The 20481-nt window shown below is 44.1% G+C and overlaps 1 protein-coding gene across 13 annotated transcripts in view; it reads left to right on the top strand.

Moving 5' to 3' along the window:
* The window catches only part of CFH (complement factor H), a 1589177-nt gene that overhangs the window by 109325 nt on the left and 1459371 nt on the right, over positions 1-20481 (top strand). For all 13 annotated transcript variants that reach the window (XM_040407275.1, XM_040407278.1, XM_040407279.1 and 10 more), the window contains exon 7: positions 12369-12548. In XM_040407275.1, the coding sequence (XP_040263209.1) occupies positions 12369-12548 (180 nt within the window). The remainder of the gene's footprint in view (positions 1-12368; positions 12549-20481) is intronic.

Here is a 20481-nt window from a genome sequence, read left to right as displayed (position 1 = left end):
CTGCTGCAAATGAGGATCATCATGCAGGGTAGGCAGAACTCTTACATGGGATCGGGTACGTCTGGCCGTAGCAGGGACCTCTACCTCGTCATCCTCACTAGCGGTTAGAGTGCCACTGCTGTCTACAGGTTCATATTCTGAACCACTGGATTCAGCAGGTGAGTCGTCCCCATCGCTTTCATCCATCACGGCCAGAATCCTGTAGGCCTCTTCAGCGGAATACCCCTTGTTTGACATTTTGGGTTCACTAAATTTAGGGGGTATTCCTCTGAGACTACCCAGGAAAAAGAGCAAACCTACCTAGTAAAAAGGAGTGCTTGCGAAGTAAAGCTGCGATCGCTAATAAAGATCCAAAAAGCTCAAAAGTGATCTTTATAGCGGCGCAGCGATTTTACGGTGTTTTTGCAGTGATCAGAAAAAAATTCTGTCACTGCGGCGGGGCGGACTGAACGCAAGTGTGCGCACAAGATCAGGCCTGATCAGGCGAACACTGCGTTTTTTGTAGAACCTAAGGTGACCCTAATGTACTTATATAGATCTGATTGCGATCAGTATTGATCACTTACAGATACTATATAGTACTAGTGCTGATTAGCGACAGCGATGACGCTAATCAGCGACTAATCAGTGACTGCGGTGCGGTGGGCGCTAAACTACCTAGCAAGTAGCTAACTACCTGGCAGGGATGAGGGACCCTTACAGGGGGGGTGATCAATGACAGGGGGGTAGACAAGGGGGTGATCAGGGAGTCTAATATGGGCGATCAGGTGCTAAATAAGTTAATAAATGACAGGGTAATATCTAATGTGTAGTGTGGTGTTTGGTGCTACTTACTGAGCTGCCTGTGTCCTCTGGTGGTCGATCCAAGCGAAAGGGACCACCAGAGGACCAGGCAGCAGTTATATCAGACGCTATTTTCAAAATAGCGTCTGACATAACCATTTCATTAGTCGATTCAAAAATCTACAGCCTGCCAGCCAATAATCGCGGCCGGCAGGCTGCAGATGAACTTGTGCACTACTCGTTCCTGTGAACGCGCGCTCCTGTGTGCGCGCGTTCACAGGAAATCTCGGCTCACGCGAGATGACGCCAATCGACGTTAGCGTAGCCTGGGAGCGCAGCAGAGATGACGCCTTTCGGCGTTAGCTTAGCGGTAAGCGGTTAACAAACAGCCTATTTATAAACACACTGGGTGTGGGAGGGGTAAACTGTGTAGGAGTAATGGTGGCAGCAGTAGCTGCACAGCATGGAACAGACAAGGCAATAGATGTGCAGCGGAGTAGGGGCAGTTGTAGTACTGGCAAGGCAGTAGATATGCAGGGTAATGACCAGTGGCGTACCTACCATATGGGCAGACCACGCAGCTGCTATGGGGCCCATGAGGAAGGAGGGCTTGCAGTGGAGGAGATTCCCCACACCCGTCTATCTTCCTAACTGTCTCCCGCCTGCTAGCCACGCCCCTAGCCCCACCTCCCACATGCTAGCTCCACCACGCCCGATTCCTCTGGATTGCCACAACCCCACCAGTAATGAAGTAAGTGCCGACTTGTAGGTGAGAAGTCGGGACAGTGCAGAGGTGTATGTGTGTGGAAGGGGGGGGATGGGAAAGCTGGTTGTCACTACATCATGTAATGTGACTCAGCTTTCCTGATGTCCTGCATGGCACAAGTGCAGAGGCATGAGAAGATATGAGGGTAGGTGGGAGTTGTGTTACTCAGCTTTCTCAGACTATTCTCATGTCTCTCCACATGTGCCATGCAGGACAGCAGAAAAAGCTGGGTGCTATTACATCATGTAATGTCATCCAGATTTCCTTCGATCCTGCAAGGCATAAATGCAGATAATAAGAACATGGAAAGGAAGGGGGGGAGGGGATCTCTCAGCTTTCCCAGAGACTCATGTCTCTGCACATGTGTCATGCAGGATAGCAAGTAATGTCACCGTCTCCCAACTAAGACAGAGGATGGGGGGGGAAGGGGGGCACTCACTTCCTCAAACTTTTCTCATGTCTCTGCTCATGTGCCATGTTGGACAGCAGGAAAGTTGGGTGGTATTACATCATGTTTGGAAAGGAAGGAAAAGATGCTCCCCCTGCGCTCCTATAGTTTGACCGGACAGATCTACCTGGATGGGGAGATCCCGCTGCTTACTGTCTGGTGAGGAGCTATTGTTCTCCTCAGAATAATATAAGGAGAGAAAGGTATGTCACCCGTAGGTGATGCAGGACAGATAGCGCTGGATTGTGCGGTCAAGACAGCTATTCCCTTGAGTAATGATGTCGGTGCTGGCCTGGTGTGGTGCTGAAAGTGTCAGCGTTGGCCTATTTTGAATATTTGTCTCGATATACTAGTGAATGTTGTTTATACTTTTAGTAAAAAACAAAACGAAACTGAACTGAAAATTAACATAAATAGTAAAGGCAGTGTCTCTACCTTATGTTTCGTCCGGTGTTGGTCCTTTTACTGGTGGTACGATGTGGTGATCGGTATGGGTTGATCGCTGGGTGCTTCTTCTGTTGGTCCTGTTTCTTTAAGGCGCGGCGTCCTCCTGGCTCACCTCCTAGCAGCAGCGCGGCCCCGGCCGGAAGCACGCGCAGCGCGAGGGAGCTTGTTCGTCTGTTGCCCGGGAAACCGTTGGTGGTGACGTCACCGCTTGGGTACAGGAGCCTCCGTAGGACAAAAAACTACCTACGCGTTTCAGAGCCTGTCGGGCTCCTTCGTCAGGGTTAGTCTGTAAGCTGTTCCTAGGAGGTTTTAAGTAGCTCCTTGGGTTCCCATGGCAACAGGTAAACATAGGTTATGCAATGGTGGAGGTGTCAATCCATTTCATTAGGATTAACTATTTGAGTGCCGTTTTTCTGCTGGTTTGTTAGTTTGATCCTATAGTTGTTTGTTTATTTAGGTATATGAGAGTAAAGTCGGATGGTGATAAATGGGTGAAGGTGGGGGAAAGGGAGCCGGGTTATGTTATATTAGTTTTATTTTTATTAATTATCCCCTTAGTATGGAAATTATATAGATTGACTGCTCTTGGCTGTTTGTTATTGGAATGCAAATAATTATATTTCTTGATTTAATCCTGTTGGAGCCAAGCTATTAAATCTGAATATCCACTTGCTCTCTGTTCTTGACATGGTTTTGATGTAATCGCCACCCCTCTTATCCTCCTTAACTTTCTCTATCCCCCCAAATTGTGATCCTGAGAATTTTCCCTGGTGAAATTCAGTATAGTGGCGCGACAGTGGGTGATTTTCGGATTTTTTGTTTATGTTGTTAATGTGTTCCCTTATTCTCACCCTAAGTTCTCTTTTGGTTCGTCCTATGTATACTTTGTCGCAAGGGCACTTGATGTAATATATGACTCCTTTAGTGTGGCAAGTAATAAAATCCTTTATTGTATGTTTGCCTTGTTTGGATTCTATTTCAAGTGTGGGTTTGACATGGTACCTCACGGCTTTGCAGTTATTACACAGTCTGCATGGAAAAAAGCCCTTTTTGATACGTTTTTTGGGGTCCATTTTCTCTTTCTTGATAGAGGGGGCTACCAAGCTCGCCAGGTTAGGAGCTTTTTTGTAAATGAATGTAGGATTATTAGCAATTTGGTTGCCAATTGTCTTGTCATATTTGAGAATGTCCCAATGTTTATATATGATTTTTTTGAACCTATTTACCCCTGCGATAAAGGTGGTAATGATGGGGATTTTGATGGTATTTTGGTTCTCAGGGTCATTTATATTCGGTATTTTATCTTTTAGCAGGATATTTCGGTCCATGTTTTTTACTGTTCCAGTGATTGGGATAAGTGTTTCCAGTTTGTATCCCTTTTCTGTAAATTTTACATTCAGTGTTTCGGCCTCTTCTTGATAATGGGTATCAGTGGTACAATTTCTTAGTGCGCGTATATATTGACCATAAGGGATGTTATTTAACCAGGTAGGCAAGTGGCAGCTGTCCAGGGGGATGAATCCGTTAGTGTCTGTAGGTTTATGGTGTGTCTTGGTATACAGCTTTCCGTTCTCAATAAAAATATTCAAATCTAGGAAGTTGATATGTTCTTTATCATAGCTTGACGTGAATTGCAAATAAAATTCATTTTTATTTAAATCAATTAAAAAGTTGTCAAGGGATATGGTGTCCCCTTGCCAAATAAAAACAATGTCATCTATGAACCGTTTCCAGAGGACCAGACCCGCACCGAGCTCCCCATGGGGGAAGATGGTGAGCTCCTCCCATCTGCCCATGTATAAGTTTGCGAAACTCGGTGCGAATCTGGTCCCCATCGCGGTCCCCCACGTCTGGAGGTAAAAATCAGGTCCATATTTAAAATAATTGTGGTCTAAAATGAATGCGATGCATTCACTTATAAAATCTATTTGGTCACCTGGCATAGTCCTATCTTTTTTTAAGAAGTGTTCCACGGCTTCACGCCCCTTATTTTTTTCTATCACTGTATATAGAGCAGTGACGTCTAAGGTGCCCAGGATAAAATCTTCTTTCCACTTAATCCCTTCCAGTATCTGTAAGATATGTTTCGTATCCTTGAGGTAGGCAGGTAATTTTGCTACTTTCTCCTGTAGTAGGATATCCACATATTTAGATAGGTTAGAGGTGAGGCCCTCTATCCCAGAAATTATGGGTCTGCCAGGGGGATTGATTTTGTTTTTGTGGATTTTCGGTAGATAGTAGAATATTAGGATTCTTGGGGTTTGGTTATTAATGAATAGTATTTCTTCTTTGGAGAGTATTCCCATACTTTTACCTTTTTGAATGAGTGAGTTCAGTTTATTTGTATATTGCATTGTTGGATTAGATGGTAATTTTTTATATGTTTTTATATCTGATAAGAGTCTCATGGACTCTTTATGATAGTCTACTAAGTTCAGTATGACTAGTCCTCCTCCTTTGTCGGCAGGTCTGATGATGATCTGATTATTGGTTTGCAACGATTTGATGGCTCTTGTTTCTCCCTTGGTTAGATTTTGGGGTCCTTTCCTCTTATTTTTTGGGTTTGTGCGGAGGAGATCTCTGATGACCAGTGATTGGAAAGTGATCAGTGGGTCTGAATACTCTGTGATGGGGTTGAATTTCGATATGGGTTTCAGGTCAGTGTGAATGAATTGATCCTTGGGAGCCGCAATGTTGTCTGTCAGTCTTTACTGTTCCGGTATTCTCTTCTACTGGTTGTGTACTGTCCCTCGGGTCGGTTTTTGGATTTCTAATGATTGATCCCTTCTTTCTTTTCAGTATTTGAGTATTTTTTTGGGTATGGTTTGCTTTTTTGGCGGGGTACATGCCGCCTCGTTTTTCTTTTTTGATAAAGAATTTTTTTAGGGCTAGATTTCGCAGGAATTTTTTTTAAACCAATAAAGGCATCAAAGGTGTTGAATTTCGAAGTTGGCGCAAATTTGAGGCCTTTGTGGAGGAGGGAGAGTTCTTCTTTGCTGGGGGTATAATTACTTAGGTTGAATATGCCTTCTCCTATGGTCCTTTGTTTTTCCTTTTGCCTAGTTAGTCCTCGGCCTCTTCTTCCCCTTTTGGTTTTTTTCTTTTTGTTGAGCTCCTTGCATGAAAAAAATCCTTCTTAATGGTTTTCTTTATTGGTTTTTTGTTTGTAATGTGATTGTGGCTTCTAGTGATCCTCTGTGGTCTAGGTTCTTTGAAGCCGTCTCCCTGTGTCCCTGGTTGATTCCGTCCTCGTACGGCTGCGGCATAACTGACCTTTTGGTTAGGTTTAGTTGTATTATTGATTGAACTTGAGGTCCCTAATGATGAGGGATTTACTTCAGTGGTTGTATCCTCCTCTATCACTTCTAAGAGGGCATACCTATTTGGTGATATTACTGAGCCATTTTCTCGTTCCTCACTATTCTCACTGTATATCCTATTTTCTTCTGTTCATGTTAATGGTGCTATGGATGTGTCTTTATCTAAATTGCTGGTATTGGGTTCTATTGTGGGGCTTTTTGTTGGTGGGCTTTCTTCGTGTACTGTTAAGTTGGTCATATTACAGTCACACCAAGTATTATCAATGGTATTGAACTCATTTTCTGATATGAGACTGATTTCGTGTTGGATGTTATCTCTTTCTATTCCTAGTTCGTCTCTTTTCAATTTTTTGTTTTTTTTATGTATAATAATGTCTTCTTTATTTTTAATTCTGTTTTTTATGGATCTGGATATTTTGATCAGGTCCTCCTCTTCCTTATAAGGCCTGATTTTTTCGAACAATTCTAATATTTCATAGTTGTTACGGTTCAGGCTAGTTTTTCTCTTTTTCTATTATGAAGAGTACTGCTCTTTTTGAGAAATCATGGAGTAGGTTATCCCATTCCTTTAGGGTTGTGGTGTCGCCCAAATCACCATTGAGGGGCTTGGATATTTTCAGTCCTTTAGGTACAGAGTTTATTTCTAAATATTGTTCCAGGGAGGATACCTCCCATAGGTCCCTCATTTCTGTAATCAGTAATTGTTCTAGTTTTTTTATGTTGCTGATAACCTCATTTTTATTTTGATCCCAATTATAATTTGGTTTAATTAGTGGTTCTTTTTTGTTATTATAGAAGGATTTGCTCTGGTAGGCAGGGTAAGCAGACGCAGTACAGAGGCAAAACAAGTTCGTAAATCAAAATGTCAGTGTTTATTCACACAAAAGGCAAAAGAAAAACGACTCATTACAGTCTTGGTGTTGATTCACACAATGAAAAGTCCATAGAACAGACACATCACCTTGCTAGCCGTTTTATCCCCGGCAGTCCACAGCAGGCTTTAGGGGACTGTTTCCCAGCGTGCAGCCCTCATGCGGCTCCCAACCTTCCAGCACAGCACCATGCTTCAGATCCCAAGACAGAGACTCAGCTGCTGAGCCCAGCTGCCTATTTAAAGGACAGCCAGGTGCTGCCAAAATCCGGACCGGCACTTAAACTCCGGTCCGGTATTTGATCTCACCTGGCTGGAAATCAGCCCAGCCGCCCATGTTGGGAGGAAAATACCTGCCTTCCCAAACAAAACCCCTTGCTATGTTACACATGTAATACTCAGGGGCGAATTAAGCCCCCCCCCCCCCCACCCCCCCCCCCCTCCATTTTAGTTTTAGTTTATTTTTTTTCTGTATGAAGAGGCTGCGGTGCTTGGTAAGCGCCAAAGTCTCTTCCTAGGCCATATGACATTGTTCACATGGTCTAGGTGCAGCTCTGTCTCATCTGAGTGATTGGGTCTGATCTGTAATACCAAGCGCAGTGCTATCAAATGGACAGAGCTGTGCTTGGTAAGGAGCAAAGAGGCTGCGGCGCTCACTTTAACATCACGGTCTCCTCAAACAGCTGATTGGTGGGGGTGCCAGGAGTCAGACCCCCAACATCTCATAACTCTCTGAGTACAGATTTCATAGATGTTACCTGCAGTCCTATGTAACACCCCACATAACACAGTGAACTATTGTGTTATGTGGGGTGTTACATAGGACTGCATGGAACATCTACTACATTATCTGCACACAGAAAGTTATCACTGTTATCTGAGCTGTTACATAGGACTGCAGGTGACAAATTAAAATTTTAGTTGCCAAATTTAAAATACATACGATTATGATAAAAAAAAAAGACTTGGAGGAGAAGATGAGACACAGTTCACAGTAGTGAGTCAGCTCTACATATAGGGGAATACAACATCACATACCTGTTACATCCAGTGACATCTCCTGTCATGTAGACCTTCTCTTTCCTCTTCTCCTCCGTTAGACCGCCATGACAAATTCTTTCAGCCGCATCTCGTCTCTACAGAGTTTGTTACACAGACACAAAATTTCTCATAATTAGGGTCATTTATCAAACTGGTGTAAAGTACAACTGGCTTAGGTGCCCATAGCAATCGATCAGATTCCACCTTTAATTTTCCAAAGGAGCTGTGAAAAATGAAAGGTGAATTCTGTTGCTATGGGAACTAACCCAGTTCTACTATACACCAGTTTGATAAATTACCCCAAAGGTCCCTATAGTGTCTACAGCAATTATAATGTCCCCTAGAGTGCCCCCAGTAATAATAACACCCTATATTGTGCTCCAGGTAATAATGCCTGTATAGTGTCCCCAAAAATAATGTCCCCTAATAGAAACACCCCCACACTACCCCCATATAGTAATTTCCCCGACACTGCCCATATAGTAATTTCCCCCACACTACCCCCATATAGTAATTTCCCCCACACTACCCCCATATAGTAATTTCCCCCTCACTGCCCCATATAGTAATTTCCCCCACACTGCCCCCATATAGTAATTTCCCCCACACTGCCCCCATATAGTAATTTCCCCCACACTGCCCCATATAGTAATTTCCCCCACACTGCCCCATATATTAATTTCCCCCACACTACCCCCATATAGTAATTTACCCCACACTGCCCCATATAGTAATTTACCCCACACTACCCCATATAGTAATTTACCCCACACTACCCCCATATAGCAATTTCCCCCACACTGCCCCATATAGTAATTTACCCCTCACTACCCCATATAGTAATTTCCCCCACACTGCCCCCATATAGTAATTTCCCCCACACTACCCCCATATAGTAATTTCCCCCACACTGCCCTATATAGTAATTTCCCCCACACTGCCCTATATAGTAATTTCCCCCACACTACCCCATATAGTAATTTCCCCCACACTGCCCCCATATAGTAATTTCCCCCTCATTGCCCCATATAGTAATTTCCCACACACTACCCCCATATAGTAATTTTCCCCACGCTACCCCATGAAGTAATTTGCCCCCACACTGCACTCCCATGAAATAATTTGCCCCCACACTGCACTCCCATGAAATAATTTGCCCCCACACTGCACCCCATGAAATCATTTGCCCCCACACTGCCCCATGAAGTAATTTACCCCCACACTGCACTCCCATGAAATAATTTGCCTCAACACTGGCACCCATAAAGTAATTTGCCCCCACACTGGCACCCATAAAGTAATTTGCCCCCACACTGCACCCCATGAAGTAATTTGCCCCCACGCTGCACTCCCTGAAGTAATTTGCCCCCACGCTGCACACCCTGAAGTAATTTGCCCCCACACTGCACCCCCATGAAGTAATTTGCCCCCACGCTGCACTCCCTGAAGTAATTTGCCCCCACACTTCCCCCCTGAAGTAATTTGCCCCCACGCTGCACACCCTGAAGTAATTTGCCCCCACACTGCACTTCCATGAAGTAATTTGCCCCCACGCTGCACTCCCTGAAGTAATTTGCCCCCACACTTCCCCCCTGAAGTATTTTGCCCCCACACTGCACCCCCTGAAGTAATTTGGCCCCACACTGCCCACCATGAAGAATTTTCTCCCACACTGCACCCCCTGAAGTAATTTGGCCCCACACTGCCCACCATGAAGAATTTGCCCCCACACTGCACCCCCTGAAGTGATTTTCCCCCACACTGCCTCCCATGAAATAATTTGCCCCAAGTAATAATTTGCCCCACATTAAGTGATTTGCCCCATTTAATAATCTGCCCCCCCCCAAACTGATTTGCTACCACACTGCCCCATGTCCTCCTCTGCCCCCCCAAAGTTGACACACACAGAAACAAAAAAAAAATTAAAGCTATACTTACCTGTGTCCAGAATGTGTCTTCATTGTCCTGCGTCCCTCCTGGCACAGGCGTGCGATGACATCATCACGCACGCCTGCGCCGGGATTTCCCTACCACATAGGCCTCAGGCCTACTAGACCTGAAGCCTATGGCGGTGATTGGCGGCGGGGCAGAGAACTATTCGCTCCCATGCCCCGCCGCAGTATGTGGGCGTTCGGGTCGGCGTTGGGCACCCCAGGGATCCGGGCCTGGGACTACCGACCCAAACTACCCTATTATAATCCACCACTGGTAATGCCCCAGAATTATGTCAAAATATGCTGAACACCGCCACAACCTACAAGATCCCATTCACTATAATGGGTCTGTTGGGTTCCGGCATGAGTACTGCCATTTTGTAGAACAAAATACTGCTGCATGAGGTGGGGCAGGGGAGAAGTTAGGGAGGGTAGTGAGAGGAACCAGGGCGCATAGTGGGAGGGACTAGGAACGGGCATGGGGGCCAAATTTAAATTCTTACTGTGGGGCCCAATGATTTCTATGTACGCCCCTGGTAGTGACAGTCAGGGGAATAACAGTTGTGGCAGCAGCAGCCGCCATACAATATGGAACATGATGGTAGGCAGACAGCAGCAGTGGTATAATCGAGCTAATGATAAATAATCACTGTCAGCAATAGCAGATCTATTCATTGGCCTCAGTGAAAATTCTCAGTTATCCATGACTCCTTTTTACAAATGTGATGTCTTGTCCACTTGCAGACAACTACTTTGTCTGGTTGGGTGTGACGATGCCAACAGTCTGTCACACTGAAAACCCTCTCTGAGACCCTACTGAAGGCTGGATAAGACAATAAAATTGAGAATAGGTTGGTGGATAAAAGAACTTCAAGTCCACCTGTATAGGGACATCTGCAAAATCAGTATTTTATTGGAACTTCTATCGATAGACAAAGCGTTCTGGGCTTCATAAGACTCCTTTCTCAAGTCTCAATCGCTGTTTCAATAAAGAAGCTGTCCATTTCTTTTTTGGATCATGATTCTTTTGCCAAGTGATGTCCCCATGCAGGTGGACTTGAAGTATTTTTATCCACCAGCCTATTCTCAATGTCCTTCTCCTCCTGAGCGTCATGGAGTTAGGACCCAGACATCTACGATAGCACCAACCATTACCACATAAAAGGCCTAACGTAGCACTTATTGGCCTTCTTGAGAAGAACACAATAAAGTAAGAGCAAATTGAGCCAGGTATGGTCATTGTTCCAATCTGTCTACCCAGAAGTCCATGGGGTCAGAGAATAGGGTATGTGCCAGAGAAAAGGCACACTCTATGTATGATCCGTTTGCATATTTGCACTAGTCTACTCTGTCAAGTCCTAGAGACTGCGTTGGCTGCTGTTTGTGGTCGCAGAGATGGTGGGAGACGGCGAGGGCCAGAGAAATGCCTCTGATTCAGACACACAGGCAGCAGGTTTATGTTTGCCAAAAGCTGAGGCAAACTGTATACACAGTGTATCCTGGTAAGACAGCAATACTGCCTCCCTTTATGTAACAGGAAAACATTGCCCCATTTTGCTTTGATAGTGAGGGTCTAAAAGCTTGTTTGATGCTATTCATATGCCTGTCATTACGTAAGCAAGCAGGCATATAGCATGCCATGCTCACCAAGGTGCCTGAAAAAATGTTTCTGCAGGAACTGCATGATTTTGCTGATTGCAGTACATTATATGAAGTTTTTCACTTGCCAGCAGTTGCCTTCCCCCCGCTGTAAAGCATACATACAGTATAACTCTGACCCTATGCTTTCTTTCTATGAGAAAAACCTTGCCTTTTCCATCTAGGAATTAAATCTACCTAACTAAATATATCCCTAAACTATCCCTACAACACCCTAATATGGCTGGCTTGTGTCTGTAATTGGTGTCTGCTAGAACTAAGAGACATTGGACACATGTCCTTTCACGTGGCATCTGTGCTTTACACATAGCACAGAGCTAAAGAGCCTCCCAAAATCCTGCCCCCTGATTATCTGACGGGCTGTCTGGGGTCAAGCCCCCTCCCTACTAGGATCACGTGATCCTCCATATTCATCCTCCCTGCCCTGGTTCCCTTTTTTTTTACTGTAAAACGGCTGGCACCATTATGCTCGAGTTGTCTTAGGACATTCACCAAAACTTTGGATTTCTTTGCCAGCAGAATGTTTGTGAAATTTCTAATGAATCTGATTAATTTAGAATTGATTCACTCATCTCTAGTCTCCAATCATATCTGCATGGTAAAAATGCTGCCACTACTAACTAGTTTCAAAAATCAGAAGTATTAATGTGACTAGGAATCCCAGACTTTCCGCTGCTTGCAGCGTTTTGGTGTCCGCCTGGCGATGCAGAGCCAAACGGATCCGTCCTGACTTACAATGTAAGTCAATGGGGACGGATCCGTTTACATTGACACAATATGGTGCCATTGTAAACGGATCCGTCCCCCATTGACTTTCAATGTAAGTCAGGACGGATCCGTTTGACTTACACTTAGACTTAGACTTTTTTTTGACAGAGTAATGCAGACGGATCCGTTCTGAACGGATACCAGCGTTTCCATTATAGGTGCGGATCAGTCTGTGCAGACACCAGACGGATCCGCACCTAAACGCAGGTGTGAAAGTAGCCTAAGTGTGCTAACCACAAAAAAGCTATTAAGAAAGGATTCTATATTTATGTATATTGTATAATTTACCAACGCAATGTTTTATTTAATTGTTTATCTTAACCTTTGCTAGAAATACTGTGCAGTCCATATGATCCTGTGGTAAATGGAAAATTGGTTGGAACGGAAACTCGATACAGATTTGGAGATACAATCGATGTTCAATGTGAAGAAGGTTATGCTCTTCAAATAGAGCCCAATAGACGTCGTGAGTGCACAGCAAATGGCTGGTCTCCATCTACTCGCTGTGTTAGTAAGTACAGTTACAAATGGTGAATTTGCTTGTAGTGTAAATCGTTTTGTTGCCTATGACTATTTCATAGCTACAGGCTAAGCTATAGATAAACAAAATTCAACCCACATTATATCAAAATATAAACAGTAAGTAAATGTTATTTTTTTATGTTAAAGGGGTTTTCCGAGACTTTAATACTGATGACCTATCCTCCTATTGATCAGAAATTGATGAACTATGCAGAGGATAGGTCACCAGTATTAAAATCTTTGAAAACCCCTTTAAATTCAAACCTGTGCAGATCTCCAGATTCTGATAACAGAATTTTTCACTCCATAAGATGCTTTTCCCCCAAAAAAGTGGGAGCAAAATGGCAGTGTGTCTTACAGAACGAATACTTATGAACTCTTCCATTATGAAAGTGCTCATTACTATGCAGTAGGAGTGGGGAGCCATAAGTGTTGTGCTGCTAGCACTGGCTGTACTTACAGTTTCCTGGTCTTCTTCCTGGCCCATGTCCTGACTGCCTAAAGCATGGGTCAGAAGAAGACCAGGGCAGGGCCAGGGTAGAAGAGACCCCCAGTCCTGACTACCTAAAGCATGGGTCAGAAGAAGACCAAGGCAGGGCCAGGGTAGAAGAGACCCCCAGATCTGCAGAGTTGCAGCGCTGTCTGGTGGAGGAGAGTTAAGTTCATTTATTGTTTTATGTCTGATCTGGATCTGCAGCTGGCTGTAACAGTGGAGCCCTGTGTGCATGATAAGAACTCAGCCCCACGATAGGAGGACACAAGGTACATGAGTATTGGGAGAAAAGTACCCCCTTCAGGACTCCACTGTGGCCATTCACTCCTTGGTAAGTGTATGGTTGGTGGAGGAGGGGTCCTCGTCTCTGACAGTTTAGTGTCACTGTGTTATCTGTGGTTTACATAGGACTGTAGGTAAGAGCTACACTATCTATTGCAGAGAGTTATCACTCTGTTATCTGTGGTGTAGGACTGAAGGTGACTTCTCCAGCTTTCCTCACTTTGTCTACATTGTTGCTCTACATTGTTGTCTCCTTCAACTTATCATTTTACTGTCTGCAAAGCAATCAAGAATCAATTCCTTGGAATTTAGGATATAAATGTTTAATAAGAGGTACATTGTGATCTTTGTATGTATAATATTTACACAGTATTTCCAAATTTGGAGCCCACCTTTAGTTTTACCTAGGGCCACACTGTCTAAAACCAGCCTTGCCAATCCCTGTCCTTATCCGTCTCCACCCTTCCTCCTGTTTGTTTAGTTGGATGCCAAGCAATCTGTGAATAAATGTTTTGTCACAAGTTTTTGTTTTATTTTCTAGTTTTCTAGAGTTCATGTGTGCGATCTGTAACCGCCAAGAGCCGATTAGTGAGTACATCACTGATCATCTGTGCTCAGTTTTTGACGAAAGACTGTTTTTATTTATTTATTTATCTATGCTTTTCTTTTGTTTTTTAAAGTAATATATATTACACAAGGTGATGAGAGAGGAGTTGTAAAGAGCGATGAGGAAAAAGCCTACTCTGTAAAGTCCTAGAGACTGAGTTCGCTGCTGTTTGTGGTCGCAGAGATGGCGGGAGGTGGGAAATGGTGAGGGACAGAAAAATGCCTCTGATTCAGACACACAGGCAGCAGGTGTTTGTTCACCAAAAGCTGAGGCAAACTGTATACACAGTGTATCAGGGTAAGACTGCAATATAGCCTCCCTTTATGTAACAGGAAAACATTGCCCCATTTTGCTTTGATAGTGAGGGTCTAAAAGATTGTTTGATGCTATTCATATAGCTATTCATTCACTGAATAGTCAGATGAAATACAGAGTGTAAAAGTAAATTCCCCATTAAAAGTGGCCTTCTGACCCAGGTAGTAGTGCAGCAGCAGGGAGTAGTGCAGCAGTGTCCTGATTAGATTAAAAAAGACAAATCACCGGGTCCAGATGGAATACCCCCCCGTATCCTAAAAGAATTAACAAATGTCATAGACAGACCCTCAATACTGATATTTAAGGACTCTATAATGACAGACAGCGTTCAAGAAGATTGGTGCTTAGTAGAGTTGAGTGAACCCGAACTGCAAAGTTTGGGTTTGTATCGAACTTTGCGAGTTCGGGTACCCGGACCCGAACCTGGACTTTTTCACTGAAGTTAGCTCAATCCTAGTGCTTAGGAAATGTGGTGCCAATATTCAAAAAGGGGTCAAAAACAGAGTCCCAAAACTACAGGCTGGTAATTCATCTATTGTTGCTAAACTGTTTGAATGTTTTATAAGAGATGCTATTCTGGAGTATCTCAATGAAAACAAGTGTTTGGCGCTGCTTCAACATGGGGTCAGTATTGGGCAATATTCTCTGTAATAGATTTATTTGAGATCTTGTAGAAACCTTGTACAGTAAAATATTTTTGCAGATGACACTAAACTATATAAAGTAATAGACAAGGAACAGGACAGTATACTGCTACAGATGGATCTGGATAGATTGGAGGCTTAGGCAGAGAAGTGGCAGATGAGGTTTCACACTGATAAATGTAAGGTTAAGCACATGGGAAGGAATAATGCAAGTCACCAGTACATACTAAATGGTAAAACAGTGGGTAACACTGACATGGAAAAGGACTTAGGAATTTTAGTGGACAGCAAACTAACCTGTAGAAACCAGTGTTAGACAGCTGCTGCTAGTGCAAATACGATTATATATACTTCAAAAGGGGCAGAGATGTACATGATGAGAACATGCCACTTTACAAATCACTAGTCTGTGAACAAGAAAGACATACTGTAACAGAGCTAGAGAGGGTTCAGAGGAGGGCAACTAAAGCAATAACTGAAATGGGTGGACTACAGTAACCAGAAAGATTATAAAAATTTGGGTTATTTAATATAGAAGACTACTGAACGGTGATCTAATAACTGTAAAAATATATCAGGGGCAGTACAGAGATTTCCCCCATGATCTATTTATACCCAGGACTGTGACTATGATGAGGGGGCATCCTCTGCGTTTAGAGGAAAGAAGGTTTCTACACAAACATAAAAGAAAATTCTTTACTGTAAGAGTCTATGGAACTCTGTGCCAGAGAAGGTGAAGGTGAACTCACTATGAGAGTTGAAGAGGGGCCTGGATGTATTTCTGGAGTGCAATAATATCACCGGTTATACAAACCGGATTCCAAAAAAGTTGGGACACTAAACAAATTGTGAATAAAAACTGAATGCAATGATGTGGAGATGGCAAATGTCAATATTTTATTTCTAATAGAACGTAGATGACAGATCAAGCGTTTAATCCGAGTAAATGTATCATTTTAAAGGAAAAATACGTTGATTCCAATTTTCACGGTGTCAACAAATCCCCATAAAGTTGGGACAAGTAACAATAAGAGGCTGGAAAAAGTAAATTTGAGCATAACGAAGAGCTGGAAGACCAATTAACACTAATTAGGTCAATTGGCAACATGATTAGGTATAAAAAGAGCTTCTCAGAGTGGCAGTGTCTCTCAGAAGCCAAGATGGGTAGAGGATCACCAATTCCCACAATGTTGCGCAGAAAGATAGTGGTGCAATATCAGAAAGGTGTTACCCAGCGAAAAATTGCAAAGACTTTGCATCTATCATCATCAACTGTGCATAACATCATCCGAAGATTCAGAGAATCTGGAACAATCTCTGTGCGTAAGGGTCAAGGCCGTAAAACCATACTAGATGCCCGTGATCTCCGGGCCCTTAAACGACACTGCACCACAAACAGGAATGCTACTGTAAAGGAAATCACAGAATGGGCTCGTAAAGGAAATCACAGAATGGGCTCAGGAATACTTCCAGAAACCATTGTCAGTGAACACAATCCACCGTGCCATCCGCCGTTGCCAGCTGAAACTCTACAGTGCAAAGAAGAAGCCATTTCTAAGCAAGATCCACAAGCTCAGGCGTTTTCACTGGGCCAGGGATCATTTAAAATGGAGTGTGGCAAAACTGAAAATCGAGTCACGATTCGAAGTTCTTTTTGGAAATCTGGGACGCCATGTCATCCGGAACAAAGAGGACAAGGACAACCCAAGTTGTTATCAACGCTCAGTTCAGAAGCCTGCATCTCTGATGGTATGGGGTTGCATGAGTGCGTGTGCCATGGGCAGCTTGCATGTCTGGAAAGGCACCATCAATGCAGAAAAATATATTCAGGTTCTAGAACAACATATGCTCCCATCCAGACGTCATCTCTTTCAGGGAAGACCCTGCATTTTTCAACAAGATAATGCCAGACCACATTCTGCATCAATCACAACATCATAGCTGCGTAGGAGAAGGATCCGGGTACTGAAATGGCCAGTCTGCAGTCCAGATCTTTCACCTATAGAGAACATTTGGCGCATCATAAAGAGGAAGGTGCAACAAAGAAGGCCCAAGACGATTGAACAGTTAGAGGCCTGTATTAGACAAGAATGGGAGAGCATTCCTATTTCTAAACTTGAGAAACTGGTCTCCTCGGTCCCCAGACGTCTGTTGAGTGTTGTAAGAAGAAGGGGAGATGCCACACAGTGGTGAAAATGGCCTTGTCCCAACTTTTTGGGGATTTGTTGACACCATGAAATTCTGATTCAACATATTTTTCCCTTAAAATGGTACATTTTCTCAGTTTAAACTTTTGTTCCGTGATTTATGTTCTATGATGAACATGCCCTTATGATGACCTTGGCACGAAAATTATTATTATTTTCTTTTTTTTTAAGGTACCTGCCCAACATGAAAAGAGCACTCCCAGACTGAACTGTCCTATTATGCAAGAAGTTATCCTTTATGAACCAACAGTATTGCCAATTGATGCAAGCAAAAGAGCTCATATAAAATCCATTGTCTCCTCATGGTTGAGGGACAATACCATCTGTTTGTGAGCTGTATGGCCTTACCCCTACAATAGAGTCATAAATTCCTAACAGCTCCCCCAACAGACACCTGGGTGTAGAGATTAAAGACAAGAACTCTATATCACATTTCCATTACACACTGAGGACAAACAAACAAAAGGTTCTGCAACAGTAAACCTAACCCCCCCTCCCTGTGTTGGTGACCATGTCCCCATGCACTGGGGCTATTATGGGTTTACATTGATGCCTGCTCTGGCCAGTATATGGGGGACCCCTGAGTTACATATTATGGCCAGATCTTTAGGGATCCCCACCACAAATCTATTATAACAGATTCCCAGTAGGGATATCTGTTGTAATGGTGTCTTTTTGCAGCCCTGTTTCATGTGTAGCCTGTTGGCTCACAAATGAAACAGGTCTTTGTCTCTGCAATTGTATGTGTGGTTGAAAGCCACCCCGCCTTACATCTCTGTGCGGACAGAGTCGTTTAATGTGTCCAGATTGCAGACAATGGAAACACTGTATATTCTCCCACTTTCTTCTTTGAAGAGCACTAGAATAGACAGATATTTTGTTAGCTGCCATCCCCTTTAATGTGCAGCCATCTTGCATTTTTTTTATTAAATGCTACCTTCTTCCTGATTTTTATAGATTTGTGACTCTTTAGCAAATCCTGCCTGACCTGCTCTATTACCATTGCTGCTTCAATCAGTGATGTCTCCTTAGCTGCAGTTAAACTAATTGTGGTATCAAGATATGGAAACTTCTCCACAAACATACGTATCATGCCTTGTGGGGCTCCTACACCATGATCCTTTGTCACCTTCCTATACATAGCTTCAAACCTTCCACATAGCGACAAGGGATCATCATGGATGGTAGGCCTGAAGTTACTTAGGACCTCTGGGCTGACGTCCGTATGCCCTGTTACCAATTTCATGAGTATGGAAAGCCTGTCTTCCTCATCATGAAATAGGCCATTCCTGGAGGCAATTTTTTCTATGACCTCATATCTTTGAAAAAGATGTGTAGGCAACCATAGCTTGAACAGTGCCTTCTCCCTTTTGCCACCCCACTGCCTCTTCCAGACTGTTGCGTACTGCGGATCCCTCCCCCTCTGTACTGCTGTCCTTGCTCGGCTTGCCACCTTCCCAGTTTGGGACAGTGACTTCATCGTCCACCACCTCCTCTTCCACTTCCTCATTCTGCTCATCCTCCTGACTTGATGACCTAACAACAACCTCAGTTATTGACAACTGTGTCTCATCCTCATCATGAACTTCTTTACACACTAATTGCCATTGACTTATTGGCAACTGTGTCTCATCATCATCATCCACCACGTGAAACAATTGCCGTTATCCACAGTCATCTTCTTGTGACTGTGGATGCTGAAGAGTTTGGGAAACAGGGCACAAGATCTCACCCTCTTCAAGCGGGCTTGTCGAGAGGCCAAAATGAAGGAATGGCGCTGAAAAGAGCTCCACGGAATATCCTAGTGTAGGATCACCTGTTTGGCATGACTCTCCATGGTGGAGTATCAGGGTGAGGATTGTGTTGACCAGACTCTTGGCTACTGAGACTGGACTTGGTGAAAGACAGGGTGGTGCTTACCCGACTGGAAGCATTATCTACTGCAATCCAACCGACCACCTGGTCGCAGTGGTCTGATTTAGAGAGCGTTGTCCTGCGCCACCCTGCAAACTTGGACATGAAGCTAGGTATCGTGGATGATTGTTTTTCAACGCGCCCAGGGCCACGGCCTCTGCATGCACCATCAGCATCTCGGCCACTTCCCTGTCCCTTACTGCTCGCCTCCTTCATATTAAATGTTATATATGCTTGAAAGTATGTCACACGTACAGTAGCGTAGGATTTGTAAGTGTATGCGCAAAAAAAATAAAAAAAGGTATTTGGGATACACACATTACACAGGAGCAGCAGCGGCTAATATAAAATTACAGGGAATGTCACAGGTATTTTGGATGTCACCAGCGACTAATATAAAATTATGTGCTTAGTCACGCCCCTCTGGAGTATTGCTAGTCAGTGGCACAGTGGGTTCACATCCGCTGTTTCGTGATACCTCTTAGTGCCTCCAGTTTAGTTAAGGTCCCCATAGTGCCCAATAATTTGCACCAGTATCAAATACTCCTATATAGTGCACCTAATAGATGCCCCCATAGTGTTCCTCCCCCTTCCCTCGCTGCCTGACATAATGTGCCAGTATAAAATGCCCCTATAGAGTGCCCCAAGTAGATGCCCCAATAATGCTCCTCTCCCCCCTTCCCCATAGTGCCCCCATGATGTATGCCAGTATAAAATGCAACTATAGTACTCACCCCCACCCCCATATTGCACAGTTTGTGCCAGTATAAAATACCCCTATATAATGCCCCCAGCAGATGCCCCCATAGTGCTCCTCTCACCTACTTCTCCATAGTGCCCCCCATGTGTGACTGTATATAATGCCAATAAATAGGGCCCCCAGTAAATGCCCTCAAAATGCCCCTCTCCCCCCCATAGAGCCAGTATAATTCCAATATATAGGGCTCCCAGTAGATTTCCCCATACTGCTCCTCTCCCCCATTTGTGCCAGTAAATAAGGCCCCCTAGTAGATGCCCCCATAGTGCTCCTCCCCCCATGTGTGCCAGTAAATAATGCCCCCTAGTAGATGCCTCCATAGTGTTCCTCTCCCCCCATGTGTGCCAGTATGCCCTCTAGTAGATGCCCTCATGGTGCCCCCCCATCTGTGCCAGTAAATAATGCCCCCTAGTAAATGCCCCATAGTGCTCCTCTCCCCACATGTGTGTCAGTATAATGCCCCCTTGTAAATGCCCCCATAGTATTCTTTTACCCACTTCCCCATTCTGGGCAACAGTATAGTGTTAATAAACAAAAATAAACTCACATACTTACCTCCATGACACTCTCAATAAAGCGGTGCAGGTCTCTTCCGGCCTGTGTCCCACGCTGTATGGCTAAGGCTGCATGATGACGTCATCGCTCTGACTGCATCAGCCTCTGATAGGCTGCAGGCACTAGGCCTGCAGCCTATCAGAGGAAT

This window comes from Bufo bufo, chromosome 9, assembly GCF_905171765.1.
Source record: "Bufo bufo chromosome 9, aBufBuf1.1, whole genome shotgun sequence".
NCBI lineage: Eukaryota > Metazoa > Chordata > Amphibia > Anura > Bufonidae > Bufo > Bufo bufo.
Note: the sequence above shows the minus strand (reverse complement) of the source record. Positions and strands in the feature narration are given on the sequence as shown.